At 38.2% G+C, this 24,200-nt stretch overlaps 4 protein-coding genes across 4 annotated transcripts; 1 reads left to right on the top strand and 3 right to left on the bottom strand.

Moving 5' to 3' along the window:
- Positions 1-1,277: 1,277 nt before the first annotated feature.
- Positions 1,278-7,365, bottom strand: LOC145895859 (cytochrome P450 4A12A-like). The gene is made up of 11 exons (XM_082984639.1): positions 7,150-7,365; positions 6,566-6,713; positions 6,040-6,172; positions 4,901-5,056; positions 4,285-4,444; positions 3,593-3,745; positions 3,289-3,376; positions 2,606-2,708; positions 2,184-2,400; positions 1,646-1,728; positions 1,278-1,449 (listed from the first exon to the last, which is right to left on the bottom strand). Exons 1-11 carry the CDS (start codon positions 7,363-7,365, stop codon positions 1,278-1,280), a joined length of 1,629 nt encoding a protein of 542 aa, XP_082840765.1.
- A 1,008-nt stretch (positions 7,366-8,373) lies between these two features.
- Positions 8,374-12,512, bottom strand: LOC145895858 (jumonji C domain-containing protein 5-like). Its single transcript, XM_082984638.1, has 6 exons — positions 12,060-12,512; positions 10,633-10,786; positions 10,072-10,189; positions 9,422-9,646; positions 8,737-8,906; positions 8,374-8,585 (listed from the first exon to the last, which is right to left on the bottom strand). The coding sequence occupies exons 1-6, from the start codon at positions 12,510-12,512 to the stop codon at positions 8,473-8,475; spliced, it is 1,233 nt and encodes a 410-aa protein (XP_082840764.1). The 3' UTR covers positions 8,374-8,472.
- A 2,675-nt stretch (positions 12,513-15,187) lies between these two features.
- LOC145894457 (jumonji C domain-containing protein 5-like) lies at positions 15,188-19,221 on the bottom strand. The gene is made up of 6 exons (XM_082983051.1): positions 18,735-19,221; positions 17,627-17,780; positions 16,903-17,020; positions 16,253-16,477; positions 15,568-15,737; positions 15,188-15,416 (listed from the first exon to the last, which is right to left on the bottom strand). The coding sequence occupies exons 1-6, from the start codon at positions 19,185-19,187 to the stop codon at positions 15,304-15,306; spliced, it is 1,233 nt and encodes a 410-aa protein (XP_082839177.1). The 5' UTR covers positions 19,188-19,221; the 3' UTR covers positions 15,188-15,303.
- A 1,039-nt stretch (positions 19,222-20,260) lies between these two features.
- On the top strand, positions 20,261-23,003 carry LOC145894459 (mitochondrial pyruvate carrier 1-like). Its single transcript, XM_082983052.1, is given in 4 exon segments — positions 20,261-20,440; positions 20,961-21,057; positions 21,306-21,438; positions 22,429-23,003. Coding segments are annotated over 4 exon segments (312 nt in total). The 5' UTR covers positions 20,261-20,368; the 3' UTR covers positions 22,439-23,003.
- Positions 23,004-24,200: the final 1,197 nt, after the last annotated feature.

The raw sequence follows: 24,200 nt of genomic DNA, 5'->3' as shown, positions 1-24,200 counted from the left end.
TCACAGTTGCGGTGGAAAACCACATAGTGACTCGGCAAAACACAATATTAAGCATTTAAATAAAACACACGTCGCAAACGCTGAAAACAGTGTTTTAAAACTTTATTAAATTACTTCGTGAACTATGTTTTGCTTCTAATATCATACACAAAACACTACACAACACTTGTGGTTATTTGAAGTAAAATTACTTCAAAATGCTATAGAAGTTCAAGAACGTGCATCTGGAGAATTTCATTTGTTTTGTTTGTTAAGTTTTTGTTTTCCGCTGCGACTTAAGTCGTTGAAATTAATCGAGTTCAAACTTTGCCGTTTCCCAGAAGTCTGATGTAGTTCTGAAAAATATCAAGTCGCCTGGAGTTCACTGTGCAACTTTTGTTTGCTCTGTGTCTGAGCTCTTTTTACGATAAGTATTGAATGTTGGTCGGATAATGTTTGTGCAGTCTGTTTAACGAGGAGATTTACCAGGCGGCAACATTAGCACAACTTTGCAGAAAAGCGTTGGGAATATAACTGGTGTCTCTCCTTCCCTCAACAATGTTTTGCTGATCGCCTAACTTTTTGCACCACAAAGGGACGGATTGAGAAATTTTCATATTGAGCGGTTAGTTTCCAAAAATCTTTGTGACGCAATAATAACCTGTTTTGTCGCTAGAGGAGAAGACAGCCATACATGCACCAGACATCAAGTGTTTTAAACATGTTTCCATGCTGAGCTATAAAGTCCTGTTCTCAGACCACTGTGTTACGTGTTGTTATAGTAACTGATATGTTCATTTGTATTGACAATAATTTTCTTGTACAGAGATTTCCACAAGAATTGTTCGTTTTCTAAATTATTGTCAGCGACGAAAGGAAATTGGTGCTGAAAACGTGAGAGAAGAACACATGCAATGCCAAGCGATAGGAAATTCATCTTGAAATGTCGGTCGAGGCAAGAAACACTTATTGCAAGAAACCAATAAGATTTTTTGATATAATTATGTACTGGAAATATTCTAAACGCATGGCTTTAATAAAGTAAAAATGGCACAGTATTGATTTCCAATTATTTACCATTTCAACATTATTGACCAGTTAGTGAGTTGCACAAAAATTCACGCTTTCGACGGGATTTGAACTTCCAACACTCGGTATTCCGGACAACATAGTTTGCTTATATAACACACGTCACTTGAAGCGCAATAACTGAGTGAAGGGGAAGAAATGGAAATAAAAACTCGATTGCAAAGAAAAAGTGTAAGTTTGTAACATCCCATTGGACAACTAGACCGTCTTTATGTAATTTTTCGAATCTTGACCCGAACTCCATTGGCAGAATGTAGTGAGACGCCTGGAACCGGTTTTGGTGGCTCCGTATCCGAATCCCTATATATTTCGAATCTCCTCAGCAACTGGGATATGATGACCCTCATTTGATGCATGGCAAAATGCTGACCGATGCAATTTCTGTGACAGTAATATTGTTTCGAGCGTTATTCTATTTAATAGTGTCACATACTAAAAACAATTAGAAATGATATGTTTCGAAGAAACAGTTGACGTTTCCGTATTTCTCAATAATTTGTCTTTCTAAATCCGAAAAGAATACATTATGTATTTTTTAGGACACAACTGGAGAGATTTTAACAATTTTTTTACAAACCGGGGTCCCGCCGAAAAAGGAAGATACGCGTATGATTTTCTCGTTGCGGATTTTTCTGGATCAAACCGGTCAGGATCAAACACCTGAGAAAAGTTATGAATTCTGTTGAAACAAATATATTTCAGCCACCATCGACGAAACATATTTGAATCAAGATCATGCAGAGCTGGATGCTGAAGATGATTTTTTTGCACAAATTTGTTTTTTTTTGCTGCAAGTTGTTTTTATCTCGCAAGATCAAAATTCCAGACATAACAACGGTTTTAGATTGTGCGACAACAAATGGTTGGAAAAATTGTGGCTGGGATTTTTTTTTAAAGTTTTTTTACCCTCGCAAGATGTAACTTCCGATGACAACAGTGCATTCTCACATTTTACAACAATTAGAAGGGTGATTTGTTTACAAAGGTAAATTTTGACATTTGTTTTTACTGGGCGCTGAATTGCTACAGTATTTTGAGCGCTAAACCTCACAATCAACGTACTTTTCTCACCACTCTTTATTAACCACTCTGTACATTATTATACTTTAACATACCATAGGGTTTTGCCATAGATCTGGGTGACGATGAATGAGGAAAAAGTTGACCATCACAATTTGACCTTTCTTTAACGTAACCTCCTTGTGGTCGTTGTACTGGTGGGAAATAGTCGTGTCTTCGTCCAAACATCTTCCTATCATATGTATGGCAGGTTTAAGACGAAGCCCCTCTTTGATACATTGGGTCAAGTACCGCAGCTTGTTCATATCCGATCTAAACGACAAAATCGTCGTATTAGATCACAAAGAAAATTTTAATGCGTTTGTGGCAGCTTCGTTATGGAAAACATATGAGATCTTTAAAATTAAAACAATAACATGTGCAATGTTTTGGTGTTGTCATTACATGTGACGCATATATACAGCCTGGTAAATTGTGCCGGTGCTTTTGCAAGCAGCGAGTTCGTGTTGAAACTCACATTTCCACCTCAGTTCTATTTCCGAGAACTTCGTTTATTTCGTCACGACACTTTTGTTGACAATCCAAGTTTTCCGACAGGTAGTATAAAGTCCAAGCTAGCCCTGCATACACGAGTATAACTTTGACTTATTAAATCTTCTCCAGCTAATATTATGAAATAAATGCGTGGATTTAAGTAGTATTGCAAGTGGACTTCTGCACTGGGTTTGATTGAATTTTCAACTTTTGTTATTTGTGATGGGTGAAGTGTTACCTTTTTCAAACCCTGCATTTACAATTTCGCACCCTGTGGCACATTCCAACGTTAATTGCATCGGAATGTGATTGCTTGTTTTTGCCCCATATGTAACCGCGGTCGTTCTCTCGTGAATACGCGTGTGTCCCAGTACTTGTACTGATACAAGTCATTTCAGGCTAATGCTCTACCGTACGCATACCGGAGGTAGTGCACAGACGTAAGTGATTCACGTATGTGAGGCAACGCATAGTTTTACCAGTCAAAATATTTTGTGTATAAGTGGTTTAAAAACATTTTACAACAACTAGGAGATTTGTTTACAAATCTAATTGTTTGTAATAACAAGGCATAAATCTGCTACAGTATTGAAAACTTGTTAGCAAAAACATTTTTAATAAAACCCCAATGCTGCGAGATACAAAACTAACTTTCCACAAACCTACCATTGCCCACAGTTTCTTGGCCAGCAGAAAAAAACGTTGCAACCTCATCAGCGATTTCATCATCTGACAATCCGACTCCGTCGCTGTCCTGCAACGATAATAAATCAAATAATTTAATCCTTACTTAATCTTTTTCTTATTGCGAACATGAGCAACAAATTGCGCAACCACCAGTGAAGTCACCAAGCTTATCGAATCGATTGCCCAGGCTTGAAAAAATTGTGCCCAAAGAAAAGCTTTCGCTGTCGCCAAAACAAACTATTCTATATGGAACTACTTGATCATTTCGATAAACTCCTTTTACTTTTGTTTGTAGTAAGACGTCAAGGAAGTCGACGTTTTTTCCTTTGATCTTGCGGAAGACGTAAGAGGTGCCGGTCGCCTTGTCATCAACCTCAGTTGTGTCTGTAGCATCCGATCCGAGGGAAGCAAGTAGTTCCCGCCTCTCTTTCACAATCTACGTTCATCAACAATAAGGTTAGCAAACGTCATTTGAAATCGATGGAAACCTTATTTGTCATGTGCGCCATGTGTTTTCCACACTCTGGGCTAAATGTCGAATCATGAATGTCAAAGGTTGTAGTATTTTATTTTATCGCAAGGTTGCGCCAAATGGCTTTCATGTACGCGCAACATTGGAGAGTATTTGGCCTGGGATGTACAGTAGTGGTTTTCCAAACTTTTGCGTGCCAAGATTTACCGCTCTTACAACGCATCAATCAATTTTGCTATGTTTGCACAAGACAAACAAGTCGTAACCACGGTGGTTCGTCTCAGTTGTTTGGTACCTAGTTTGGTATCCAACGGATCTACGTTGCCTGGAAGGTACCACAAAGTAAAAATTGGTGGGGCGGGTAGTGCTGCATTATTAAGAGATCAAAGCAGAGTGTGCACCCCGTCTGCAGCTCACAAACACGGATCATTTTCTCGCCAACCTATTCAAATTGTTGCGCGCCCAACACGTCGCAGAGCGCAGTTTGGGAATCTCTGGTTTACCTTGCCCGCCTTGGAGTGAACTTTATCGACGATGTAGAAAAATCTTTTGCCAGATTTGCTTCTGCGATAAATGAAATTGTTCCACAGCCACGGCGCAAACCACCGTTCGAATATAAGCGCCGACGCCTCTGTTACCAATTGATTGTAATCCTCGTCTCGTCTGGTAAAAAACAAGGTTTAACTTTCCACTGGTCTTTGCGGTTTAGTGCTTAAACCCAATTTACTGTTGAAATCCTGAGCAAGTGGCATATAACGGTTGAGATCAAATTGACATGTATGAAATTAAAAATCCCATAGCGGTATTTAGGTATTTATTTCTGCTGTGCGTAAAATCACGAGTTTTAAATCGTTCAAAATTCAATGAAAATCACAGTTGTTCTTGCAGTTTGCTTTGGCATTTTGAACTTTGCTCTGTTGCCATATGTTGATTTAAGAGCAGAATGTGGGGTTTGATTGTCACAAAGGCGATTTGTTTTCCATCATTTGGGTTCAACGACCCGGAAGATGACCCTCAAAGTCAAGGTCAAACGCGTTGTTAGAGGAGTTGTTTTTCGCACACACTGATGTTATTTGCTAAGTTCTTGGGCGTTTTGAGTCAGCTGTAAGTTTGACTTACACAGATCTAACTTTTTGTGACATCATGCATTCCATCATGTTCATGTAGGAAGTATCGGACATGAAATCACCGATATCGGCCACTTTTCCACCGTTCGCTACCTCTTCGCACCATTCGATCATAGGCTCACAGTTGCGGTTGAAAACCTCGCAATGCCTGGGAACGAATAAAAGGTAAATTAATTGAATGAAACAAACGGTCAGAAACAGTGAGTTGCCCATGCATTTATTGTACTATCTTTCAGAAATATAGCAGTGGTGGCAGTTAGAAGGTTCGTGGGAACCGGTTGTTATACGTGGCAATCCTGCCTAAATGTTTTCCATATTCTTATCATAAAACCTTCGGACTTTTGAATACCATCACAGGACAGCATAATTCTACATCGAAGAATGCCTCCTATGTATTACGACTTGATTATGAAACAAAATATTTTTCGTTGATCTCACAGATGCCCCCTGGCATAAGCTCATTTATGGTGATATTAACAATGTCCCATGGTTTCTTTGCTTTAGTCACGTTGCATTATTGACTGCTATGTTGTAAATGTGTTTTTTTTGTTTTATTTTAGCTGATTACTTTGGTGTTTACTGTTGCTATACATTGGAAACGAGGTTGAAAAACGTTTATTAGACAATTATCCTACTTTTTGTTGGTTTTCTATTTGAAATGTTCTTTACGAGAATTGTGATAGAAAGTTATTATAGGCCATTTATTTGATATAAGCATATGTAATGGCATATGTTGATGGCACTTTTTAAGTGTAAGGAAGGTTTTGTGCAATGACTATATAAGAATTATTATGCTCAGCTAAAAAAAAACAAACTAAAGTGGCGAAGTAACCTAAAATGAACAAATGAACAAATATTGTTCCTAGTACTTTATAAAATAAAAGCAATGAAAAATAAACCTTGAATACAACATTAATGTGACTTAACATCCAACGTAAGAATGTGAATATAGTAAAACGACCTTTTTCGTAAATAAAATAAACCATTTTTATTTTACTGTAGTTACTACGCACGTTGGCAATAAACTTAAACCATAAAATGGCATTGGTACCGACAATACTATAAGGGTTATCGAGTCAGGCGCCCTACAGTAAAAAATAAACAGTAAATGCTAAAACCACCGCGACTTACTCCTTAAGGATATTGAAGTGGAAAATGGGAGTGAGAAGTCTCCTATGTCTTTTCCACAATTCACCATGAGAAACAATCATTCCACTTCTTAGAAACGGGGCGAGAAATCGGCTGTAACCATCAGCTTTCGGGGCTGTAATCATGTTTTTTTGATAAGTTAAAAAATGTTGAACTGCAGACAAGTTTCGTAAGTGATGGAGTAATTGTTAACTCGTTGTTATGGCAATAATCTATTGAGATAAACGAGGGCTCTTAAAACAAAGTCAGCCCAGATGTTGGTAACTCATCGCTTTGAATCGCACGAGGTTCTTTCACCCTCTGAAATAGCTCCTTGAGAGGTCGAACTCAACAAAAATATCATTAATGTAAATGAACAAACGCCATTTAAAACTCTGATACACTTGGCTGTGCCTGCAGGTTTTGCAAGTATGAATATAGTGCATGAAACGAATATAGTGCATGGCGTTACTTTTTTCCGTGTGGATTATGGAATCAAAATCAGGTATGTGTAGATTTGTGCACTTACACGATCGGGATAAAATGTTTTTGGCAACGTCTGGGTGATGAACGGTGACGGCTAATCTGAATGGTCCCATCCAGTAAGGAAATATCGCTGGAAACTGCCTGGTTTTTTTCAACATCCCCATCAGTCCTTCATAACTGCTGAGCGAGTACTAGACATAACAACAGAAATACAACAAGTGACCTTCATGTAATTCGTGGTTCCTAATATCAAGACTTCGTTTGTTAAATCAAGGCGCCGACGGCGACATCTTTGAATATGCTGTTCACGTCGACACGTAGGCATTGAACACTTGAATATTGTAGTTACAATTTTACACAACTTGGCATATATGTGGTTTAACGAAACTCTTAGAGTACCATACGGAGGATTCTATGGGGTATCTACTTTTAGTCAAAAGCCACAGCATTAGTTGATATATTATTAATTATTCAAAGTCATTCGCTAAATAAAGGCTCTAAAGTTATGACATTAAGAATATTGTTGTCTACGAGATAAAGTTCATTTCAAACGTGCTCATTTGCGGAGTTATTTCTATGCCGCGAGTTTGAAATTTAATGCGACACCCTACGAGTCATTTTCCTTACCTTGGTCAGATGACCGTACAACCAGTGTTGATCTTTGCATTCACCAATAATTCTTGCAGTCTTCCTTTGTTCCAGCTGCTTCTCAGCAAACGGTTTTACCCACTTCACTGCAACCGTTGCCACCATCAAAGCAGGCAGTACGTAAGCTAAAAGATAACTTATCACCAATTGGAAGTTAAACACGCCGATTTTTGCGTCTCCGTATTCAAGTTTCATGATGAAAGCTTGCGTCAAGTAGGGTGTGGATACTACAAAATGTTAACGACCTTCAAAACAAAAATGATGTGAAATGATGTGAAAATAACAACTCTCCATTTTTGGCGTAAGCATGCAATTGTTAAATAGAACTTTATTTTTTGAATAAGGCAATGAAACGTTTGTTTATTTACTCTATTGAACATAACATAACGTCAAGAACCCTGTTTAAACTGAAATTTCATCAATCTGATTGAAAAAGAAAGCAGCCAAAATGACACAAAAAATATAAGTTGATCCTTTTAAATACTCTGTAACACAATAGTTCAGTACATTTTTTCGCAATAATGCAGTTGCATTTTTCGCAATAATGCACAGATCGCCAATCAAAACTCTTACTTATGCGGTAGCGAACGTACTGGAAACGAGGTTTCCGATAATTCCTATGATGAAATCTGAGGTTTGGGTAAGGGGTCAAAGCCCGCAACATATAATGCACAAAGTCTGATATTTTTTCGGTTTTTCTTACAACGACCTTGAATCAAGGACGAATTTCGATAAATTTATACGGGGCCGACTCGAGCTATTGTGGACATTGCCGCGAAATTACCGGGGCTATATTAGTTTACAGTAAACGCCGCCAAGGACTAAGCTCGTTTACAATCCACCTATGGCCCCGGTTATGTTTGCACAACCCGGCCTGTAAACACAACATGGTGTAAAAGGGACGTCCGGCTGCCTGTGTTTCAGGAAAACCTTTGACACTTTGCCCGAAGTATTACAAAGCTCCTGAACAAACGTTCAGATATGATGTATAAGGGAGCATTCGTTGGGATTTGAGTTATTCGTTCGAATTGAAAATGATATCCAATTGCTTCTTCTTAGGGTTCGCCAATCTGAGTGTTGTTAAACCTTACAATCAGTTACGTTCCCGGATTTACTGATATATCCACACTAATTTCATTCACAACTTTTATTTCAGATTCCCGCAAATGTGACCGCTTTTATATGGCAATATATTAACTACTTCCAAGTTAAAATTTGCCTTCTTGGCCTGAGTCCTCGCCCAAGAACAAACGAGTTTTTTCCTAAAAGTAAATTTCGTGTCACTTGCTCGCTCACAAGTGCTCAAAGTTCGACATGTTCAACGTCTCCGTAACCAAGTTGCTCGTCGTCAATCACGTAGTCTTCTGACACGTCAAGATTTTCAACTTGTGCTATTCCATTAGTGTTCATTGCACCTATATAACAGACAAAGACAAATCACGATATAATAAAACGCCGATATATTAAAATTATTCGATTTTCATCGAATAAAAACACTATTTTTTCAGACGTAAACTCTACATGTGTACGACAAAGGAGGTCAAAGGTCAGGCAAACATGTCTTACCAACTGGAACGTTGTTCACAGCCTTGTGAACGGATTTGGCATCGGCGTGTGTCAACTCATGCGTATCAACCACTCTGTCGCCGTTCCGATCGAGCGTGACGAACGAGTCACGTGACACTAGGTGTTGACCAGTGTGTTCGTGAACCACATTCCTTCTCATTGTTTCGTAACTAGGAAGTTAACAATCAGGCATTGTTACACATAATCCCCCTCTGTAAACAATATGAAAGGCCACTTCCACAACAATGCGTTAATTTAATGTAAAGATCCAGTACTCCTTTCTTGAGAAACAACTGTAGCAAATCTGTACTCTGACATGAAAGGTTGCTTTACATTATCTGTATAAATTATAGCCAAACGTATTAGAATTTTTTTCATAAATTTTATATTTTAACATCTTTTGTTGGTGTGGAACATCATTCAACTAAAACTTTATTAAGACGAAATGACACATACATGAAAAACACATCGAAAAAAGGATAACTTTGAATATGAAAGCCAAAGCTGCTTTGCTGGACATTTTCTGGCAGACGTTACGAACAAAGCTGTGCTCATCATCAACGCTAGTTCGAAGTTGCAGCACTGATGATGAGCACAGTCGTGTTCGAAACCTCTTCGGTAGAATGTCCGCCACATTGTAGCTTTTGTGTCTTCTTCGTTTCAAAACAACAAAAAATCTGCTCACTTTAACTTTCCTTGGTGTTCCTCCGCAAGCTGAATCAAGTTATACCGAATCCACTCGCCGGGATTAAACGTCAAATCCGATAAATGATTGACGTCATCGGGAGTGATGTCATCAGGAGTGACGTCATCGCAACGAAAGGGTGCTTGTGTAGTGGAGTGTATCGGTGCCCACCATAAGTTTACCGCGAGGTTCCGACCTTTCAAACTGTTTACTTGGTGCCACCAGCTGTGTGTTGAGGTATTTGTTATTTGCACAACTCATGCGATAACGATAGGTTATCTAAGTATCTGCGACTGATTAATACGATGTTCACTGCAATAAACGGCTATACGTTTCAGGGGGGGTTGATGTAGCAATCTCACAAAAATAACGAAATGATTATTTTGGTATTTTATGTTGACATGGACAGTTTGTTGTAGGTTTTGATGCAAAACGACTACATATTGTCACACGGGTTATCGCGACGATTCCCTTGTTGCTTCAGATATTCCCAAATTGTCGTGGCATGACCAACTTTATTTATGATAAACACACTGCAGCGATAGGTATAGAAAAGAGCAATTCAATATAGAGCTGGGTTGTCAATCTAACGGCCAGCGTTCCAAATCCCGCACCGGTGCAGGGACGCATCATGGAAGACATATACTTACTTTACTGGAACATACAAACAATCCCCAGCTTCCAGCTCCGCCCTCCAGAATGGAACTTTTTTGAGAGTCGGGTAATTGTTGTAGTCAACGTCGGATACGTTCACGCCGCAGTAATGACCTGTGGAAGTAATGGAAAAAGACATGGCAACATTATTTCCAATAGTGCGAAGTCTTAGTCATTGTTGAAAAACAGCTACTCCCTCACCAGCAGTAGGATATAGTTCAATATAATTCACCGTAAAAACTAAACCCTTTAAATGATGTTGGCATGGTTACCACATTATACTCAAATTCCAGTGTCACAACATATGTAGACTACATGAACAAAGGAATAGGAGCGAAAATGTCAGTTATTCAAAGTGTGCTATTTAATGTGTTATTCCTACGCCATGTGTATAGGCTTCCATGCAGCAAATAGTGAATCTCGGTATCATCATCATACTCCGTGAAAATAATCAGAAAGTAAAATCAATGTGACGACTTTATAATGTTGTTGTTTACATTATCATTTTACGGGTAAACAACGCTGTAAACATTAGGTAATTGGAAGTTCATGGTCACCTTCTGGGTGGTCCAAAGGAATGTAGTGAGAGCCGTTCTGCGGATCAACAAAAATCCATCTTTTGGTGCCATCTATCTGACAGTAAAGGTTTTCAACGTTGTCGTAATGCAAAGTAGAACTGCTTCCACCACTGCTGAACCATAATACGAAATCCTGAAAAAGTATCACGCAACGATAATGCAATATACTGCAGCTGCAGTGTGCAACTATGTAAATGTATGTGCAACTATGTGCCGCTATGTGCAACTATGTAAATCTATGTGCAACTATGTGGCGCTATGTGCAACTATGTAAATCTATGTGCAACTATGTGCCGCTATGTGCAACTATGTAAATCTATGTGCAACTATGTGCCGCTATGTGCAACTATGTGCCGCTATGTGCAACTATGTAAATCTATGTGCAACTATGTGAAGTTATGTGCGACTATGTGAAGCTATGTGCCGCTATGTGCAACTATGTAAATCTATGTGCAACTATGTGCCGCTATGTGCAACTATGTAAATCTATGTGCAACTATGTGCCGCTATGTGCAACTATGTGCCGCTATGTGCAACTATGTAAATCTATGTGCAACTATGTGAAGCTATGTGCGACTATGTGAAGCTATGTGTCGCTATGTGCGACTATGTAATCTATGTGCAACTATGTGAAGCTATGTGCGACTATGTGAAGCTATGTGTCGCTATGTGGACTATGTAATCTATGTGCAACTATGTGCCGCTATGTGCAACTATGTGCCGCTATGTGCAACTATGTGCCGCTATGTGCAACTATGTGCCGCTATGTGCAACTATGTAAATCTATGTGCAACTATGTGAAGCTATGTGCGACTATGTGAAGCTATGTGCCGCTATGTGCAACTATGTAAATCTATGTGCAACTATGTGAAGCTATGTGCGACTATGTGAAGCTATGTGCCGCTATGTGCAACTATGTAAATCTATGTGCAACTATGTGCCGCTATGTGCAACTATGTAAATCTATGTGCAACTATGTGAAGCTATGTGCGACTATGTGAAGCTATGTGTCGCTATGTGCGACTATGTAATCTATGTGCAACTATGTGAAGCTATGTGTCGCTATGTGCAACTGTGTGGAGCTATGTGTCGCTATGTGCAACTATGTGGAGCTATGTGGAACTACGAGCTGCTATGTGGAGCTATGTGGAGCTCAAACGAAAGTAAGTTTTCACAGAAAGCTCCTGCTAATGAAACTGCTTTAAAAATCAGTCTGTCACAAGATTGCACTACAAACTGCTGCAGTTAAGAAACCAGTGACTGGATACGGTCTACTGCAGAGTTTGATACGAATATATCACAGGAATTTACTATACATTATGTAATAAACACAATATGGTAGTATAAGCAATAGAGCCTACAATGTCTTATATATAGATAGATCAGTTTATGCAACGTTAGCCCACCTGGAATCTCTGCCGAAATCCTTCGCAATTCAAGCAACGCGGAAGCGGAAATTCTAATTGCAACGAATCTGGCAGAGTTGTAATAAGATAGACGTTTCTTTCCGTATACCAACTCAAAAAGTCGGTCAGACTTGTTTCGAAACTGGGACTTCCCCTTGCTTCATATTTGGTCGTGTCCACGTTTACGCTTGAGTTGCCGTGGTGTGAAGCGAGATAATCGTCATTCCATTTTTCCAATGGTATTGTGTTGCGCATGGCTTGCCTTATTAGCACTGGCCGACTTGTATGCACATAGCCTCGAAAAAAATCGTTTGCGCTTGTGACGTCAATTGTATCGATATTCCCGACTGGATTCCGATCATTTCCGAAAACAACCGAGACTGACCGGACATTCCCGAAATGTATTCCGACAAACAATGCTGCCACAAGCAAAATCCGAATTGCGTTTCTCATTACATCTGCCCTAGTTTTAATCGCAGCCTCTGATTTTGACTTACTAAGCAAGTGATACATTTATGAGTAAGACACAAACGTACTTATTCCTTTTCATTTATGTGCACACCCAAATTAACAGCACGTTATCTGCCGTTTGCAGCGTCAACAATCCCACTCTCTAAAGTAAATGTTTATTAGTAATCTCTTCGAAGCAAGTAAAACGTGTTAGCCATTTGGCCAGTCTACCATGCGGTTTTACAGTAAAACGAAGCGCGCACAGATTAACACAACTTTAGCCACATTTAGTCATTTCAGTTTGACTTGCGCAGGCCATCCATTGCACTGCGACTATTTCCTGTTGTATTGTTTCCAGGAAGCTGGAAATGAAGAAGGGACAGTGCGCACTACGCTCCATGCTGGGTCTTGTTAGAAAAACTGCATTCCTACAAAGTTCAGTGAAGTAATACCAGTAGAAAATTCCACATAACAAATCAAAGCCATTCCGCCAACAACTATTAGATCTAATATAAGACGGGGACAGCATATGTTGTTCTCATCGTTGATATTTGACATGCGATTGCGGCAAATTAATTTTATCGGAATACAACCATTGTGTTAAAACGAAACAGTTCAAATTACAAAATTCTCATTGTTGCCTACTTCTATATATTTAAACATGAATTGCTTGATGCGGGGCTATTAACATTGCACAACTAACCGGCCCAAGCATATGAAAGTCAAATTAAATTTTAACAGTCAATTTGAGTTCATGGTGTTAATATAGATGTTATTGGATTGAGGTCCAGCTTTTAACACGTCATTATTGTTAAAAATTCCAGTGTAAAATTGCTGAATAAGGCTAGTTGCCAAACAGGGGATTTATTTATGAGAATCTAAATACATGACTGCGTGGTAATATAGTTCATACAGTTTAGACTTTAATGGGTTAAAATAATGTTGAATAGGACAAAGCGTGTTTATTTGAAACAAAGTACAACGAACGATATTTGGTTTTCGGTCTAACTGTATCATGACACGCACATTTCTGTGTAATATTTCCACTCTGTAGGTCTGTTTACATTGGTGACTTGCCGTGTTAGCTGGCCCAGGATTTGCTGCGAGCAACTGTCACCAATCCATCAAACTTTTCTAGTGTGGTGTTTTGTTGTACACAAACACGGTTACTTGCCAGAAAACGGCAAAATGTCTCGTCATGCCAGAAAGCTGTTCGAGCAACTTAAAAGTAAAGAATTTCGTAACTACCTAATGAGGTAGGTTGTTTGTGTTGCTTGTTTGATATTTCTGATTTTGTTGTTAGTTTTTTACCTTTTTTATATCGTAAAATTAACTAGTTGTACATAGCAATAAGTTGGTAACAATTTGTCAATAATGACTCATCCAGCAAGCTGACTATTGTTTATTTTTTCATGTTTTCTGCCGGATTGTTTCTGATCAACCAGTACGGTAAGTAAGTGGTAAAAGATGTAAAATATGTGAATTACTTTGTAGGCCTTCAGATCAGTAACAACTAGTTCATACATAGTATAATCAAATGGATTTGCCCACTGGACATATAATTACCAGATTGGAAAAATATTGTGCATGGTGGAATTATCATTGTTTTGTTTTAATCCTCTGTACAAATTCCAAACTTTGCAATCTGTTGTTTGTTCAGACTGGTTTCAAAAATTAAAGTCTCAACAGCAAACAAAGAGGTTTCAATTACATACATGACTGAATCAAAACTTCTAACTAAGTGTTTACAAAATGTTAACGACCTTCCAAACAAAAATGATGTGAAATGATGTGAAAATAACAACTCTCCATTTTTGGCGTAAGCATGCAATTGTTAAATAGAACTTTATTTTTTGAATAAGGCAATGAAACGTTTGTTTATTTACTCTATTGAACATAACATAACGTCAAGAACCCTGTTTAAACTGAAATTTCATCAATCTGATTGAAAAAGAAAGCAGCCAAAATGACACAAAAAATATAAGTTGATCCTTTTAAATACTCTGTAACACAATAGTTCAGTACATTTTTCGCAATAATGCAGTTGCATTTTTCGCAATAATGCACAGATCGCCAATCAAAACTCTTACTTATGCGGTAGCGAACGTACTGGAAACGAGGTTTCCGATAATTCCTATGATGAAATCTGAGGTTTGGGTAAGGGGTCAAAGCCCGCAACATATAATGCACAAAGTCTGATATTTTTTCGGTTTTTCTTACAACGACCTTGAATCAAGGACGAATTTCGATAAATTTATACGGGGCCGACTCGAGCTATTGTGGACATTGCCGCGAAATTACCGGAGCCATTAGTTTACAGTAAACGCCGCCAAGGACTAAGCTCGTTTACAATCCACCTATGGCCCCGGTTATGTTTGCACAACCCGGCCTGTAAACACAACATGGTGTAAAAGGGACGTCCGGCTGCCTGTGTTTCAGGAAAACCTTTGACACTTTGCCCGAAGTATTACAAAGCTCCTGAACAAACGTTCAGATATGATGTATAAGGGAGCATTCGTTGGGATTTGAGTTATTCGTTCGAATTGAAAATGATATCCAATTGCTTCTTCTTAGGGTTCGCCAATCTGAGTGTTGTTAAACCTTACAATCAGTTACGTTCCCGGATTTACTGATATATCCACACTAATTTCATTCACAACTTTTATTTCAGATTCCCGCAAATGTGACCGCTTTTATATGGCAACATATTAACTACTTCCAAGAGTCCTCGCCCAAGAACAAACGAGTTTTTTCCTAAAAGTAAATTTCGTGTCACTTGCTCGCTCACAAGTGCTCAAAGTTCGACATGTTCAACGTCTCCGTAACCAAGTTGCTCGTCGTCAATCACGTAGTCTTCTGACACGTCAAGATTTTCAACTTGTGCTATTCCATTAGTGTTCATTGCACCTATATAACAGACAAAGACAAATCACGATATAATAAAACGCCGATATATTAAAATTATTCGATTTTCATCGAATAAAAACACTATTTTTTCAGACGTAAACTCTACATGTGTACGACAAAGGAGGTCAAAGGTCAGGCAAACATGTCTTACCAACTGGAACGTTGTTCACAGCCTTGTGAACGGATTTGGCATCGGCGTGTGTCAACTCATGCGTATCAACCACTCTGTCGCCGTTCCGATCGAGCGTGACGAACGAGTCACGTGACACTAGGTGTTGACCAGTGTGTTCGTGAACCACATTCCTTCTCATTGTTTCGTAACTAGGAAGTTAACAATCAGGCATTGTTACACATAATCCCCCTCTGTAAACAATATGAAAGGCCACTTCCACAACAATGCGTTAATTTAATGTAAAGATCCAGTACTCCTTTCTTGAGAAACAACTGTAGCAAATCTGTACTCTGACATGAAAGGTTGCTTTACATTATCTGTATAAATTATAGCCAAACGTATTAGAATTTTTTTCATAAATTTTATATTTTAACATCTTTTGTTGGTGTGGAACATCATTCAACTAAAACTTTATTAAGACGAAATGACACATACATGAAAAACACATCGAAAAAAGGATAACTTTGAATATGAAAGCCAAAGCTGCTTTGCTGGACATTTTCTGGCAGACGTTACGAACAAAGCTGTGCTCATCATCAACGCTAGTTCGAAGTTGCAGCACTGATGATGAGCACAGTCGTGTTCGAAACCTCTTCGGTAGAATGTCCGCCACATTGTAGCTTTTGTGTCTTCTTCGTTTCAAAACAACAAAAAATCTGCTCACTTTAACTTTCCTTGGTGTTCCTCCGCAAGCTGAATCAAGTTATACCGAATCCACTCGCCGGGATTAAACGTCAAATCCGATAAATGATTGACGTCATCGGGAGTGATGTCATCAGGAGTGACGTCATCGCAACGAAAGGGTGCTTGTGTAGTGGAGTGTATCGGTGCCCACCATAAGTTTACCGCGAGGTTCCGACCTTTCAAACTGTTTACTTGGTGCCACCAGCTGTGTGTTGAGGTATTTGTTATTTGCACAACTCATGCGATAACGATAGGTTATCTAAGTATCTGCGACTGATTAATACGATGTTCACTGCAATAAACGGCTATACGTTTCAGGGGGGGTTGATGTAGCAATCTCACAAAAATAACGAAATGATTATTTTGGTATTTTATGTTGACATGGACAGTTTGTTGTAGGTTTTGATGCAAAACGACTACATATTGTCACACGGGTTATCGCGACGATTCCCTTGTTGCTTCAGATATTCCCAAATTGTCGTGGCACGATCAAAATTATTTATGACAAACACACTGCAGCGATAGGTATAGAAAAGAGCAATTCAACATAGAGCTGGGTTGTCAACCCAGCGGCCCGCGTTCCAAATCCGGAGCCGGCGCAGGGACGCATCATAGACGACATATACTTACTTTACTGGAACATACAAACAATCCCCAGCTTCCAGCTCCGCCCTCCAGAATGGAACTTTTTTGAGAGTCGGGTATTTGTTGTAGTCAACGTCGGATACGTTCACGCCGCAGTAATGACCTGTGGAGGTAATAGAAAAATACATGGCAACATTAATTCCAATAGTACAAAGACTTAGTCAATGTTAAATAAACAGATACCCCCTCACCAGCAGTAGGCTATAGTTCAAAGTTATAGTCGGCATTGATTTAAACTATGTTGCGTCATAGCAATAAGGTATGATTATTTAAATTGATGTTGCTAGTGCAGTGATGGCCAACACCAATCAGTCGATCGCTCAACTTTAACCGGTCGGTCGCGTCTGATTTTGAGTTGTCTCAAACATATTCGTCAATTTTTTGGCAAAATTCACCGTAAAAACTAAAACTTTTAATTGATGTTCGCCTGGTTACCATATTTCAGTGTCACAATATACGTAGACTACATGAACAAAGGAATAGGACCGGAAAAGTCAGATATAAAAAGTGTGCTACTTAATGTGTTATTCCTACGCCACGTGTATAGGCTTCCATGCAGCAAATAGTGAATCTCGGTATCATCATCATACTCCGTGAAAATAATCAGAAAGTACAATAAATGTGACGAGTTTGTAATGTTCTTGTTTACATTATCATTTTACGGGTAAACAACGCTGTAAACATTAGGTAATTGGAAGTTCATGGTCACCTTCTGGGTGGTCCAAAGGAATGTAATGGGAGCCGTTCTGCGGATCAACAAAAATCCATCTTTTGGTGCCATCTATCTGACAGTAAAGGTTTTCAACGTTGTCGTAATGCAAAGTAGAACTGCTTCCACCACTGCTGAACCATAATACGAAATCCTGAAAAAGTATCACGCAACAATAATGCAATATACTGCAGTTGCACAAAAGTCATATTTAACCATATGTTTACACGGTCCTTCTAAAATGTGCTCGTGCAACTATGTGCTGCTATGTGCAACTATGTAAATCTATGTGCAACTATGTGCCGCTATGTGCAACTATGTAAATCTATGTGCAACTATGTGAAGCTATGTGCAACTATGTGAAGCTATGTGCAACTATGTGAAGCTATGTGCGACTATGTGAAGCTATGTGCAACTATGTAAATCTATGTGCAACTATGTGCCGCTATGTGCAACTATGTAAATCTATGTGCAACTATGTGAAGCTATGTGCAACTATGTGCCGCTATGTGCAACTATGTAAATCTATGTGCAACTATGTGAAGCTATGTGCAACTATGTGCCGCTATGTGCAACTATGTAAATCTATGTGCAACTATGTGAAGCTATGTGCAACTATGTGTCGCTATGTGCAACTATGTAAATCTATGTGCAACTATGTGAAGCTATGTGCAACTATGTGTCGCTATGTGCAACTATGTAAATCTATGTGCAACTATGTGAAGCTATGTGCAACTATGTGTCGCTATGTGCAACTATGCAAATCTATGTGCAACTATGTGAAGCTATGTGCAACTATGTGTCGCTATGTGGAACTACGAGCTGCTATGTGGAGCTATGTGGAGCTCAGACGAAAGTAAGTTTTCACAGAAAGCTCCTGCGGTGCTAATGAAACTGCTTTAAAAATCAGTCTGTCACAAGATTGCACTACAAACTGCTGCAGTTAACAAACCAGTGACTGGATACGGTCTACTGCAGAGTTTGATAAGAATATATCACAGGAATTTACTATACATTATGTATAATAAAAACAACATGGTAGTATAAGCAATAGAGCCAATAATGTCTTATATATAGATAGATCAGTGTTTATGCAACGTTAGCCCACCTGGAATCTCTCCCGAAATCCTTCGCAATTCAAACAACGCGGAAGCGGAAATTCTAATTGCAACGAATCTGGCAGTGTTGTAATAAGATAAACGTTTCTTTCCGTATACCAACTCAAAAAGTCGGTCAGACTTGTTTCGAAACTGGGACTTCCCCTTGCTTCATATTTGGTCGTGTCGACGTTCACGCTTGAGTTGCCATGGTGTGAAGCGAGATAAACGTCATTCCATTTTTCCAATGGTATTGTGTTGCGCATAGGCTGCTTTATTAGCACTGGCCGACTTGTATGCACATAGCCTCGAAAAAAATCGTTTGCGCTTGTGACGTCAATTGTATCGATATTCCCGACTGGATTCCGATCACTTCCGAAAACAACCGAGACTGACCGGACATTCCCGAAATGTATTCCGACAAACAATGCTGCCACAAGCAAAATCCGAATTGTGTTTCTCATTACATCTGCCCTAGTTTTAATCGCAGCCTCTGATTTTGACTTACTAAGCAAGTAATACATTTATGAGTAAGACACAAACGTACTTATTCCTTTTCATTTATGTGCACACCCAAATTAACAGCATGTTATCAACCGTTTGCAGCGTCAACAATCCCACTCTCTAAAGTAAATGTTTATTGGTAATCTGGTCGAAGCAAGTAAAACGTGCAAGCCATTTGGCCAGTCTACCATGCGGTTTTACAGTAAAACGAAGCGCGCACAGATTAACACAACTTTTGCCACATTTAGTCATTTCAGTTTGACTTGCGCAGGCCATCCACTGCATTGCGACTATTTCCTGTTGTATTGTTTCCAGGAAGCTGGAAATGAAGAAGGGACAGTGCGCACCACGCTCCATGCTGAGTCTTGTTAGGAAAACTGCATTCCTTCAAAGTTCAGTGAAATAATACCAGTAGAAAATTCCACAAAACAAATCAAAGCCATTCCGCCAACACTTTTTAGATCTAATATAGGACGGGGACAACATATATTGTTCTCATCGTTGATATTTGATATGCGATTGCGGCAAATTAATTTTATCAGAATACAACCATTGTGTTAAAACGAAACAGTTCAAATTACAAAATTATCATTGTACTTCTAGATATTTTTAAACATGAATTGCTTGATGCAGGGCTATTAACATTGCACAACTAACCGGCCCAAGCATATGAAAGTCAATTTAAATTTAACAGTCAATTTGAATACATGGTGTTAATATAGATGTTATTGGATTGAGGTCCAGCTTTTAACACGCCATTATTGTTAAAAATTCCAGTGTAAAATTGCTGAATAAGGCTAGTTGCCAAACCGGGGATTTATTTGTGAGAATCTAAATACATGACTGCGTGGTAATATAGTTCATACAGTTTAGACTTTAATGGGTTAAAATAATGTTGAATAGGACAAAGCGTGTTTATTTGAAACAAAGTACAACGAACGATATTTGGTTTTCGGTCTAACTGTATCATGACACGCACATTTCTGTGTAATATTTCCACTCTGTAGGTCTGGTTACATTGGTGACTTGCTGTGTTAGCAGGCCGAGGATTTGCTGCGAGCAACTGTCGCCAATCCATCAAACTTTTCTTGTGTGGTGTTTTGTTGTACAGAAACACGGTTACTTGCCAGAAAACGGCAAAATGTCTCGTCATGCCAGAAAGCTGTTCGAGCAACTTAAAAGTAAAGAATTTCGTAACTACCTAATGAGGTAGGTTGTTTGTGTTGCTTGTTTGATATTTCTGATTTTGTTGTTAGTTTTTTACCTTTTTTATATCGTAAAATTAACTAGTTGTACATAGCAATAAGTTGGTAACAATTTGTCAATAATGACTCTTCCAGCAAGCTAACTATTGTTTATTTTTTCATGTTTTCTGCCGGATTGTTTCTGATCAACCAGTACGGTAAGTAAGTGGTAAAAGATGTAAAATATGTGAATTACTTTGTAGGCCTTCAGTTCAGTAACAACTAGTTCATACATAGTATAATCAAATGGATTTGCCCACTGGACATATAATTAACACATTGGAAAATTATTGTGGTGGAATCATCATTGATTTAATCCTCTGTACAAACTCCAAACTTTGCAATTTGTTGTTTGTACAGACTGGTTGTAAAAGTTGAAGTCTTGAGAGCAAACAAAAAAGTTTTGATTACATACATGACTGAATCAAAACTTCTAACTAAGTGTTCATTTCTAAACACAATTTAATAAAAAATCAATTAATTTTGCAGCACTTTTGGGGTCCTGTTGCCAATTGGGGAATTCCAATTGCTGCGATGGCCGATATGAAAAAGTCTCCGGACATTATCAGTCCAAGAATGACAGCTGGTATGAATGACAACAATTGTGCAATCTCAGTAAATAAAATAATATATAGTTTGAACAACTTCCAAGGCTAGTTTGTTGCCTCTAATACATACATTGGAAAATAAGGGTTTTGCACCTTAACCAAATATTAGTGCATATCAGTTGGATTTTATCAGAATTGTAGCAGATCCTTATAATCCATCTTAATTCAAAAAAAGTGAAAATAAATATATGCAATCTTACTTTTACAAACATTTATTCATTTTCAGCGCTATGTGTTTATTCTGGTCTATTTATGCGATTCGCTTGGATGGTCCAACCGAGAAACCACCTACTTTTCGCTTGTCACGTCACCAATGAAACATGCCAACTAATTCAATTGGGGCGTTATTTCACTTACAGGTAAACTTAAATTGAATATTTGAACTTCACCGAGGTTAACAATATGTTGAAAAGATGTTTTTTGGTCTGTATATGAAGTTTTACTGAGCATTAGAAAAATATTGATTTAATTTAGTAACATGAAGCTACCGGGTAGTGCAAATTCAAAGTTAATAAAACCTTGTGAGGTAAAATGAAGCTACAAATGAATAGGGTGATTTCCACAATGTAACTCTGTAAATAAAAAAATTCATATGTGTTATTGTTTCTATTGTTCCTCAACGCTTTGAAAGGATTTGCTTCAATATCAGGTTACAGTTCCATTATGTCAAGGTGGCTTTTCTTAGAATAGTTGTAGTTATTGTTGTTCCATAGTTGAACTGTAGAAGCTGTGAAAATGACCTTCATACCATGAATGAGCATAATATTTCACATAGAAAAGATCAAGTGACATGACAGTGGTGTTCTGTAATTTCAATGTTGCATATGTGCATAAACATTGTGAAAATTTATTATTGCATTTTAAATTACCTGTAACGTTTTTTCCCCCCACAAATAAGCAGCCACATGGTTGCCTTTTTATTGATAAAAGTGTATCCTTTTGTAATAAACTTTCTTGTTTTTAAATACCATAGAATCCATACTTTAATTGTGGGATGTCAAATTTATGTCCATACATAAAGTATACACCAACCAAATTATGGACAAACTATAATTTTATTGATATTGCATGTCTTATTTTGCCAGACAAAAAATGTTGCAAAATTATTAGTAACCTTCAAACTGATAATGGCATAAGTTCTTGCCGAAATGTTTTTTAAACATGACAATATTAGTAACCTGTTATCAAAATTGTTTGTGATTGGAGTCGACCATGTGTGGTGGACAACTGCATTAAATGTGACTATCCAATAATCAGTACCATTCACTAGGTTCTTATTTGGTTAATATGTACAACAATTATATCAAGGAAAATACCACTTACTTGATATTTTACACATTTCATTGCAGAAAGAAGTGATTATCTATGCAAAAGTTTTTGTTGAACTCTGCCTAAACTCTTCTAACTTGCTGCTGAGATTTTCAACCTACTGGAGCATTGATATATTTTTCACCATAGTTGCGAATTTGTATGTATTCATTTATTTCTATGTTTACCAGCTTTGTATTGTTTGGTAACGCAACAAAAGTTTTATTTCTCAGTGTGTCTGTTGATCTGTTTTGTTTTTCAGTGCACATTTATGTTATTTTTGAGGTTTGGCGCCCCATTGGTGTCATTTAACTTGCAAGTAAGGGTATTATAACTACCTATAATACAGTTGTGTGTGTTGGTGCAGTAGGTGTGTTTAGTAAAGATTTTTTACATGGGAAAAAAATATGTGCAAGAAAGTGTTTTAACTCAAAATGTCTCAGTGCTGTGCTTTTTTTTGCCACTTTTCATGGTTACTGGTGTTTTTAAAAGTTTGCAGTTCATCAACAAATAGTTGTAGAACGAGTTCTTTATCAGATAAATTGACTCTGCTTCTGTCAAAACTACTTTGCAATAATTTGATAATTTAAGTATTGGCAACTCAAAAATTCTCTTTACTCCTTTTTTTTGCAGCAAGCCGACCACTAAAACCTTTTGCAGCATACCGACTGTGCCTTTTTCCAAAGACCAAGTACCTGAATTATGGAAGGAAATGTCAATTGAAATAGAAACCTAGGAAAACAGATACCTACTAACATTGTTCCATAATCTCACAATCCCACATATAAGAATATGGAATATGCACATTCAAGCGACCATTTATTGGATAATATTGCGTTATATGTTAAGTTGAATTGATAACCAACGTCAATATTGGGTCTGACGTCACAAAATTCTGCAGGTAAAGATTGGCGGAAAATGCATTAGTTTAGATAGGAGTTCTTCAATAAAGCGCGTGTAGTGCTGCGGTAAATCATTTTGTGGGACAAGGCAAAGCAGAAATTGTCGAAGAACACCAAGCACTAAAGAATAAAATTTATATTTAGGCGAAGAAAATCGTCTGGAATTAACCGCAGCCAGTGCGCCTGGCAGCTGCATTGCATTGATGTGCGCGTTTACTGTCTCGTGAGTGGGGAAAATCGCGGCGTCTGAACCAAAAGATTCCAAATCAAACTTTAAACGTGTTCTCTTATTTCTGTACGTCACTTAAGAAAGTTCTGCAATAGATTTTGAAATTACAAAACTTTTCCAACTCAGTTGTACGCACTAACATAATATCCGTCTGCTGTCGGTTTTCGCCAAGACTGTCGGTTTTCCAAACGGTAACGACGCATACAACAGCCAAGTTGCTGCCAGGCGCGCAAGTTGCAATAAATTCCAGACGTTTTTCTTCGCCTGAACGAAGTGTAAATTTTCGTTTTTGGTGCTGGGCACTTATATTCTTCGACAGTTTCTGCTTTGCCCAAACGTTTTAGGGCACGCGTTTAGTAAATAACTCCCATCTAAACCAATGCATTTTCAGCCAATCTTTACCGACAGCATTGTGATGTCAGACCCATTGGTGACCCGAAGGAACCATGAATAACAGGAACTCGCTTAGTAAATACCACAAGCCGTGTAAAATTGTGTCTCAAATCTGGTGATTTGCCACTGATCTCTATGTTTATAGCGTTTATATCACATCGAGCGCGAGTGAAACATTTGCCGAATCCCCGGCCGCACTGCAATTTCACAGCATCTTATACCCACTTGCAAAAGAAACGAGGTTATTCGAAGTAGCCACGGCATTACTTAAACCTAGTTAACTCTGTAC

Source organism: Ascidia mentula, chromosome 3, assembly GCF_947561715.1.
Source record: "Ascidia mentula chromosome 3, kaAscMent1.1, whole genome shotgun sequence".
NCBI classification, from domain to species: Eukaryota; Metazoa; Chordata; class Ascidiacea; order Phlebobranchia; family Ascidiidae; genus Ascidia; species Ascidia mentula.
Note: the sequence above shows the minus strand (reverse complement) of the source record. Positions and strands in the feature narration are given on the sequence as shown.

Bases quoted from the DNA above. Each gene is read 5' to 3' on its own strand.
- LOC145894457 (XM_082983051.1), bottom strand. From the start codon at position 19,187: ATGAGAAACACAATTCGGATTTTGCTTGTGGCAGCATTGTTTGTCGGA. The intron at 15,738-16,252 runs GTGAGCAGATTT...TTAACTTCCTAG, and splicing joins GAACACCAAGGAAAGTTAAA to TTACGAAACAATGAGAAGGA. The intron at 15,417-15,567 runs GTAAGACATGTT...TCTGTTATATAG, and splicing joins TGTGAACAACGTTCCAGTTG to GTGCAATGAACACTAATGGA.
- LOC145895858 (XM_082984638.1), bottom strand. From the start codon at position 12,512: ATGAGAAACGCAATTCGGATTTTGCTTGTGGCAGCATTGTTTGTCGGA. The intron at 10,787-12,059 runs GTGGGCTAACGT...ATACTTTTTCAG, and splicing joins GATTTCGGCAGAGATTCCAG to GATTTCGTATTATGGTTCAG. The intron at 9,647-10,071 runs GTAAGTATATGT...CTCAACACACAG, and splicing joins TGTTTGTATGTTCCAGTAAA to CTGGTGGCACCAAGTAAACA.
- LOC145895859 (XM_082984639.1), bottom strand. From the start codon at position 7,365: ATGAAACTTGAATACGGAGACGCAAAAATCGGCGTGTTTAACTTCCAA. The intron at 6,714-7,149 runs GTAAGGAAAATG...TGTTATGTCTAG, and splicing joins TGTACGGTCATCTGACCAAG to TACTCGCTCAGCAGTTATGA. The intron at 2,401-2,605 runs GTGAGTTTCAAC...TTTGTCGTTTAG, and splicing joins AATAGAACTGAGGTGGAAAT to ATCGGATATGAACAAGCTGC.